This window comes from Thamnophis sirtalis, unplaced genomic scaffold (assembly GCF_051295495.1).
Source record: "Thamnophis sirtalis isolate CommonGarterSnake01/CBP01778 unplaced genomic scaffold, rThaSir2_p1.2 scaffold_2, whole genome shotgun sequence".
Taxonomy (NCBI): domain Eukaryota; kingdom Metazoa; phylum Chordata; class Lepidosauria; order Squamata; family Natricidae; genus Thamnophis; species Thamnophis sirtalis.
The window spans coordinates 70722685-70731296 of record NW_028261382.1 but is presented as its reverse complement, the minus strand read 5'-3'; the positions used below and the strand labels follow the sequence as shown (position 1 = coordinate 70731296).

Below are 8612 nucleotides of genomic sequence, written 5' to 3'. Positions count from 1 at the left end.
AATAAAGGCAAAACAAAACAAAAACAAACGTCCCCAAATTCCCCCCTCCCCCCGTTTATGGCAGGATGCCAGCAAGTGTGGCGAAGATGGCAGAGCTGATGAGTTAAAACATATTACATGTGACAACACACATGTCCCTTTAAATGAGATCTGACCAAAGCAGGAGCGCTACATTTAAAACATGAATGAAGAAAAGAAGTCCTGGAAGGTGGTTTGGGGTTCGCCAGATAAGAATTAGCTCTCAAAGGCTTTTTCTTACCAGAATTCCAGACATCCCACCCTCCCTTGGCCTGGGAAACAAAGAAGTTTTTATTTTGAAGTTTAGGACTCTTAGAAGTTATCAATCAAACAATCAAACATTATAATTTAAAAAGAGAAACATTAATCAAATCAAAGTACAAAATCACTCTGTTAGCAAATACAAAGTCCATGTTGATACTACAAACTCCAGTTGTGTGCCCCTCAGGTAGGATCTCCTAATCTACTAACCGACCCCAAAATGACCCTCCCTCATCCGGGCCCCGGGCCAATCGACAGAGCCAGGAGTTGCGGGTGAGTCTCACCTGGGGCGGGCAGGGGCTGCGGCAGAGAAGGCCCTTCTCATGGATTTCCTCCGTCGAGGGGGTCAGCAGCAGGTCCCTTCTGCCAGAACAAGTCCCACAGGCTAATCCCACTGGGCTGAGACACTTCCTCCAGTGGCCTGGACCCATGTCAGGAACAGTTTTTATAGATAATAACCAACAAATATAAGTATTTAGAAGATTGCTTTTAACAGGAAAATGTCAAAATAAACACATACCCCCAAAATTAAATGCATAAATATCATACATCAGTTGGAAGAATGGGAAATTTGAATATGATCATTTACTTGGTCATTCTTTCCCCCTCATTTTTAAAAAATAATTCAGTGAACAATTTTTAGAAAATTAGTTATTTTAGAAATTAATTCTTTAATTTTGAGGCTGTGATAGAGTAACCAAGTGGACAGGGGTGAGTGGAAACATTAAGTGGGGGAGATAAATATTACTCTGAGAGGCCTTGGAAGAGCCCCCCCCCCCAAGTCATTGCTAATGTCCAATTGGCCACTAATCCTCCCTCCTTCCCCGAGGCACCGCAGGCTATAAACAGTTTGGGATGCAGGCACATCTCCCGAACTTTGGAGAAGGAAGTCAGAATGTCTGGTATCTTTGAATCAGCAGGATGTGAACTTAGCTAAGCCCCCAGAGGGATTTTAGGACTTGGAAAGCGGTGATGTAGATTTAGTCACAGGGTTAATACACAGGGGGTTCGTTTCGGGGGCCTGAAGTGACACCGAGGCCAAGGGGGCAAAGCATCAACCAAACAAGGATGACAACATTTGATCTGCAGACCCCCCCCACCAAGGAAATGAATTTCTAGAAGGGCCCCCCTCGGCTGAACGGAGATCTGACTGTTCAGAGTGGGGTAGGGTGGGAGAGGAAGGGAACGGTGGGTTCTTCCCCACGGACTTACTTTGAACGTTGAGGGAGCAGCGGGTGGCCACTTGTGGCCCAGTCTGGCTGAGCTTAGAGCCAGAGACAGTTGACCGTTTGACAGGTCAAACGGTTTCGTTTCAGTTTGCGATATCAAGTCTTTCCCATGTCACCTACGATTTGCCTGGTATTAAGCCCCGAAAGACCCAGGAAGCGTCGCCTTAATTCTGGAAAACAATAGGCGCATTAGTGGCCAGGGGAAGGGGCGCTTCCTTCAAAGGAGGGCCCGGGTGGCTGCAGCAGGTGTCCCTGGGCAGCTGCCGAAAGCTGAAAACGCTGCTCCGTGTCGCCCGGCCTCCTCTTCCTTCCCACCCCAGTGTGGCCAAGTGAATCATCCGTCAGCTGTGAAAGGAGATCTGGGAACAAAACCACTTTTGCAAGGGATTACAAAGACCAGGAAATACAGGTGATTACCAACAGGTGCCTTTGATACCTACATCCGCTGCTCTCTCTGGCTCTTTGAACTGACTTTGATATGCTGTAATTAGGGATGGTTGGGGGGAGGAGGAGGAGGAGGAGGAGGAGGGGCTGGCCTCTGCTGGCCTGCTTCCCTCCAGATCCCTTTGAATGTTTTGTTTTGAAGTAGTGATCAAAGGGATTTTGGGAGACTGGGGGGTCCAGAGAGGAAGGAAAAGGGAAGCAGGTCCCTATAAATAAGGTGGTGGAAAGGCCCTAGAGGGAGGTTAACTCCTTCATCTCTCAGAGGCAGAGCATCCTTCCCACAGCAACCTGGCCCAGGTGCTTCAGGAAAGGGACCCCCGAGTGATGTTTTAGCTCTGGGAACTTCAAAGCTTCCAAGGAGCTCCAGAGACTACCAAAGTCCTGCAGGGCAGAAGATGGAGGCCACCTTCCTTCTGGGGCTCACCTGCCTCTGCTCCCCTTTGACTGCTCTGGTTCTCGACTTCAATACCATCAGGGGCTCGGCTGAAGTGTCCGGCTCCAGGAAGGTGAGAGGTTTTGTGGGAGCCGGTTGCGAAGGAGGCTTCAGAGGAGAGGAGGCTGCGCTGAGCAGAAGTCTGATTTTTGGATAGATTCTGCTACCATGGAGGGCCTCACTCGGGAGTCTGAAATGCATGGGACACCTTGGATATGGGTGTGAATTGGCCCTGGGGAATCTCCCTTCATTCCCCCCCCACTTTCTGTTGGGGGAGGGGGGTCTGCTCAGGGAACCATCCAACTGTTCTCCAGTAGCTAAAAGCAAACACTGGGACTGAGGAGTTTAGCCTGGGGATCAACCACTCTCCTGCTTTAGGATACCTTGCTGAATGTGGCAGACTTCCCTCCCTCCTACTTAAGTACTCCTATTGGGGGGGGGATGAAAACATGGGGGGGGGCATGCCTGTTTGAGCTAACCTGGACCACATCTTTTAACTTTAAAAAAAGGAGGGGATTTAAGAGGCTGCCCCTCCCCAGCCCCTCCTGCTCCAGGCCTCTGCAGAGGATTCTTACTAGGATAAAGAGCCCCCCTCCCCAGGCAGAAAGGGTCAGCCATGACTTAGGGAAGGATCCCAGAGCACCGTCATTTCCTCTAATGAACCCCTTTTGGATAGCTTCCAGCTTGGACTCCCTGGTCTGTACCTTGTACCCCAATTTAGATCAGCCCCCCACTCCCTCCTTTCCTGGCAAGCTCTTGGACTGAGACGTTGCCCCTCTCAATCTTGCTTCTTGCTGGTTCTCTCTCTCTTTCTCCCCATCCCAGGGGTCTTCTAACACTCCTCCCTCCCTCCTTTCTCTAGGGCACCCAATGCTCGACAGACAAAGATTGCCGGGTGGGGAAATATTGTTACAAGCCCCAAGAGGAGCAGCTGCCGTTCTGTGCTCCCTGCCAGGGTTTACGGAGGAGGTGCCAGGGAAATGGGATGTGTTGCCCGGGGACCATCTGTATCAATGGTAAGTCCTAGCCCCCACAGCCCCTCCAGGAGCCTTCCCCCAGGCTTAGAGGGGGGAGACTAGACTGAGATGGGGGGCTGAGACGGTGGGGAGCGGGCGGGCAGTATCCACTTGCTCCCTATCTGGGCAAGGTCTGATCTCTCGCAGAGCAGCGACGTGCAGTCACTAGAGGCAGGGGAGGCGGAGCCTCACCAGTCTCCTGAGGGAAAGGAAAGAATTTTAAAGAATTTTTTAAAAATAATTAAAGCCAGGATAGTTGCTACCAGATTTCAAGTCACAGTGACTTGGTTTCTGCTCTCAGTGTTAACTATAGGAGGAGGCCAGAGAACTCGGGGCCTCCTGTGCATAAGGAATTTTTCGCCTTTTAATAGTTAAGAAAGAGTTAAAAAGCAAAAAATTTCATATGCAAAGGAGGCACTGATTCTCCCGCCTCCGGATCTGGGAGCAGCGAATAATGTCTTGCACTTGAGCGACTGCGCAATCGAGAGTGATTCTGAATCTGGAGAGGTTACTCTGGGCCGCCAGCCGCCATTTCCTCAGCAGTAATTTCTTCTCTGCCCGGCATTTTCTACTGGGCGGCTTGCCCCGGCCTGCAGCCAGCCCAGCACCGAGCAGGGGGGGGGGAGGAGGAGGAGGAGGAGGAGGAGGAGGAGGAGGAGAGCGGTGAATGCTTGTGCCGGCCAGCCAGCCAGGCGGGGAGCAGGTGGGGCGAGGTGGGTGGGCTGGCTGGCTGGGGAGGGGGCCGCCTGAGCGGCCATGATCCCCCCTCCCCAGCCAGCCAGCCCACCCACTCCCCACCCGACCTGCTCCCCGCCTGGCCGGCCAGCCGGCACAAGGACTCACCGCTCTTCTCCTCCTCCTCCCCGCTCAGTGCTGGGCTGGCTGCAGGCCGGGGCAGCAGGATTGTTCGTCGGAGGAGGCGGGGGGGGGGCAAGGCGGTGGAGCGCGACGGCAAGCAGCTTGGACAGAGCCGGGACACCCAAGCTGCTGGCAGTGGGGGCCACCTGAGTGGCAATGAGCCTGGCTCTGCTGCTCCTTGGCGGCATACTTTTGGAATGTCCTTTTGGAATGTCAGCGGGAATGGAGGAGGGGGGGCCGAGGTGGCAGAGCGCGGCAGCGTCGAGAAGCAACACCCCCGCCGCTGTGTCTGACAGGTGTCTCACTTTTATGTCCGCCATAAATGTGAGATGCCTGTCGGACACAGCAACGGATGTTGCTTCTCGCCGCTGCTGCACTCTTGCCTCATCAATGGTAACTCTCACCGCACGTCACTGTCGCAGAGGGTCCCCTGTGATCCACCTTATGGGTGGAGGGCAGTGGTGAAATTCAAATTGTTTTACTACCAATTCTATGGGCATGGCTTGGTGGGCGTGGCGAGGTCTGGTGGGCGTGGCTTGGTGACAGGGGAAGGATACTGCAAAATCCCCATTTCCTCCCGATCAGCTGGGATGTGGGAGGCAGAAGATAGATGGGGGCGGGGCCAGCCAGAGGTGGTATTTGCCGGTTCTTCAAACTACTCAAAATTTCCACTAGTGGTTCTCCAGAACCTGTCAGAACCTGCTGGATTTCATCCCTGGTGGAGGGGCTTCCTGTGATTCCAACCCACCTAGGGATCACCAGCCTATGGCCGGACTGAGCCATCAGGAATAAACGGCAGGCCTTGATCCTGCCCGCCTGTTGACCAGCTGGACTTGGGTGTGACGGGTTGAAAGAAAATTATCTTGTGCAAGGGGAAAGAGGACAGGCAGAGGGGATTTTTCTAACCATTTTTGGAATGCCAAAAGGACTGAGCCCCTATCAACTCATGTACTCTGAACCTCTTGCCAAACAGGCTGGGAGGGATGCCATGGGGGGGCAGGGGGGGGCAAAGGAAGCCTCTCCTGTGTTTGGTGCCCAACTGGACCCTTTTAACCCGAGACTCCTCTTTCTGATGCCAGAAGTGTGTGCCCAGGTGGAAAGGATGCCCTTGGCTGAGGAGCAGAGAGACGGCAGACATGCTGACTTGAGTGCCAAGGAACGGCGGCCACGTCCAGCTCAAGCCAGCCATGTCCGGAAGGAGGGATCTCGGCCGAAGCCACGTAGTCCAGGTAAGAGAGGGAGCAGGAGGGTCTCTTGCAAGCATGTGAGGGAGAGAGGATCCAGGAGAATTAGGAGAGTCTTTAAAGACCGATCATTTATGGAGGGAAGTTTGGACTTTTTCAACCTAAAACCATCTTGTTACCGGAAAGCCCAGTTGGGGGAGGGGTGATTAATCATTTGGCAGTGGGGAAGAGGTGGCCCCATTGCATTAAATCTGAAATGTGACAGAGGTGAATCCCTTTTGCTTGCAGATGCAAGAGTGAGGGGGGGGGGTCTTGTCTTGTGGAGGCAACAGCAGGGCCACTGCCCACTCTGGGGTCCAGAGACACAGGGGCACAGCCAGACCTTCGTTCCTTAAAAACACACCATGGATCGTGCTCTTTTGAAGGCTGGTGGGGGCCAGGAGGAGCCCAGGTTGTGCATGCTAGGATGCTGGGCAGGGTCACATGACAGGTGGGCAGAGCAGCAGGCAACTTGACCAGGTGGCTGCCATGGGGCAGAAAACCATCCTACCAACTGGGAATGCCTGGAGGTTGGTAATCCAGATCTGGCAGACCAGAGGTCTTCAAACATGGCAACGTTAAGACTGGTGGACTTCAACTTCCAGAATTCCCCAGCCAGCATAGTTCAACTTAATTGTCACCCAGCAATGCAGGCTCCAGGGTTTGCTTCTAGGAGACCCCTGAGCCCTCTTTGCCTCTTCTCACAGCTGGCATGGGGGAGCGCTGCCTCCGGACCTCCGACTGCAGCCAAGGGCACTGCTGCGCCCGCCACTTCTGGGCCAAGATCTGCAAACCTGTTCTCCCCGAAGGCGCCGTGTGTTCTGGGCGAGGGCAGAAGGATGGCGGGGTGCCAAGCCCCGAAATCTTCCAGCGTTGCGGTTGCGCACCCGGCCTGGTTTGTCAGCGGCCCATCTGGGGCGCCCCACAGAGAGCTCGCCTGCGGGTCTGCCGCAGCAACTGAGGAGGCCGTGAGCCTGGAAGAGGGCAGAAGCAGAGGGAGCCTGAAGCAAAGCAAAGCGCAGGGATCAGACCCCACGTGGGCCGACTGGTTGCACACCCGCCTTCACGGACATTGCGCCCCTTAGGACTTTACTTGTCCCTGTGTTACCCCCGTACTTCAGCCGGCAGGAAATTAACCAGCATGGACTTTGCTGCCTCCATTTCTGCTCTTGTCTTGTCTTATACCTGGGGTGAGGCATCCTGATTACCTGTGTTCGAGGCACTCTAAGTAAAGCAATCAACAGATTCCTCCTGTTCCTTTCCCCCCTTTTGAGTATCAGCAGCTGGTGGGGGGGGGGATGCATTGATTTTGGTAGGGTTGTGATGGGGTGGGGGCTGGAGGCAGGAGGCCAGTCAACATTTGACTTTTGCACCCTACCATGCTACGAACGGACAAAAGGCAACGGAAATAGAGCCCCAGTTCCTTCGGAATGCCCCCTTTATGCCAGACTTGCTGATAAGCAGCCAAGATCTGATCAACATTCTCTCTCCCCACTTCTCTTTTGGGTTCAGACATAAACAGAAGTCCTTCCCTGGTTCTTTTAACCCTCGTGCCTGATGCAGCGGCCCCCAACCTTTCCAGCTTTGCAGACTGGGGGGGGGGGGGGAAGGAAGGGGAAACGCCATGTGAGTGGCGTTTGTACAAGCGGTGGGTACTTGTGCCTGTGCATGAAGCTCCATTGGCATAAGCGGCAGATGCACCACTCACACAATGGGAGCGTCACTTGGCGTGAGTGCCTGCCACTTACACAAACGGAGTTGTGCGTGAACGCTCGCCGGCTGCTTGCACGGCCCTGTTCTAGACAGGCTGGTATCTGGCCTAATGCAATGGACAAAGCCCCTCCTCCCACTCAGTAACTTGAGAGCTGCAGGGAACGAGGCTGGTGTGAGCTCCCTGCAGAGAGAGGATTTGCTCAGATGGTTACTCTCTGCTGTCCATTGCCCCAGCTGAGGGCCACCCCTCCCCCCTCCAGCTGGGCCTGGGTGTGAGATGGGAGCTTCGTCCCCCTCCATCCCCCCTCTTCCCTCCCCCCTCTGCCATGACTGTTTTTCTGAAAGGATAATTATTCTTTTTAAACATCTGATCCAGCCCCCATAAATGCCAGGGTTTCTGAAGGGATCTGGGATCTGACTTTTTCCTGGAAATGCAACCCCTCAAATGCCACCTGCTTTGGTTCACGGCAACAGTGAACAGCCAATGTTCTTACAAGCGATCCTTGACTTACGTCCAGTGAAAGTTACGACGCATTTCTCAAGAGTTGCCTGCAACCTACCCTTAATGTTACGACTGCTGCCCTCCTCGGTCAACTGGCTGCCTTTTGGGCGCTTGGCGGCTGGCTCACAATTGGGATGGATTGCCATATCCTACGGTCACAAGACCATGATTTATGACCTTTTTGCCAAAAAAAGTGCCATTTGGAAGAATGGATTTGCTTAGCAACCATGTGATTCAGTTTATGACATGTCAAAGAATGTACTTGTCCACTACAGATTGGGTGCTGGAATGCGTAGCCCATGGGGAAATAGCCAAGGATATTCTCCCCCTCTTCTTCCCCCAGGAGGAGTGAGGGAGGAGCAGCAAGAGCTCTTACACCTCCCCTACCCATAATGCACAGGGAAGAGGGATCGCTTGGGCACCAGCAAAGCCCTTTCCCAGTATCAGGACTGGCAGGAGAGCCATTCCCTAAATCCTTCTCTTTATCAAGGAAGGAGGCCTTCAACTTCATCCATGGGTCCCCAGCCTACTGTCATGTCTGCAAGCCATCTTTTCTTTTGGACTTCAGGCCTGCCACACTTTCTACTGTCTGCTTTCTATGGTGGGAAAATGGGAGGTGGGATTATACGGAGTTGGGTAATATGTAACCATAACAACGTTCTTCTTAGAAAGCCAAGGTCATCCTTTGTCTCTACACCTGGACGGAACTGGGTGGGAGGTATCTGTCTTCGTGGCAGTAGTAGATTGGACCATGTGATGGACTTGTGGGTGTAGGGGCAGGATCTTGAACTTTCAACTGGGTGGGGAAAACCAGGAAGCTTTCAGATTCGGGTTTCCCCAGAGGTGCCAATGCGACTCTCTTAATGAATTGGAACTTTGAGGAATGCTTTGCCTCGGACTCTGATTCAATTTTGG

General features: G+C 53.4%; 1 protein-coding gene across 1 annotated transcript; it reads left to right on the top strand.

The window, feature by feature from the left end:
* The first annotated feature begins 2082 nt into the window (after positions 1-2082).
* Positions 2083-6669, top strand: DKK4 (dickkopf Wnt signaling pathway inhibitor 4). Its single transcript, XM_087703759.1, has 4 exons — positions 2083-2458; positions 3248-3401; positions 5339-5488; positions 6190-6669. The coding sequence occupies exons 1-4, from the start codon at positions 2348-2350 to the stop codon at positions 6441-6443; spliced, it is 669 nt and encodes a 222-aa protein (XP_087559885.1). The 5' UTR covers positions 2083-2347; the 3' UTR covers positions 6444-6669.
* The last annotated feature ends 1943 nt before the right edge of the window (positions 6670-8612 follow it).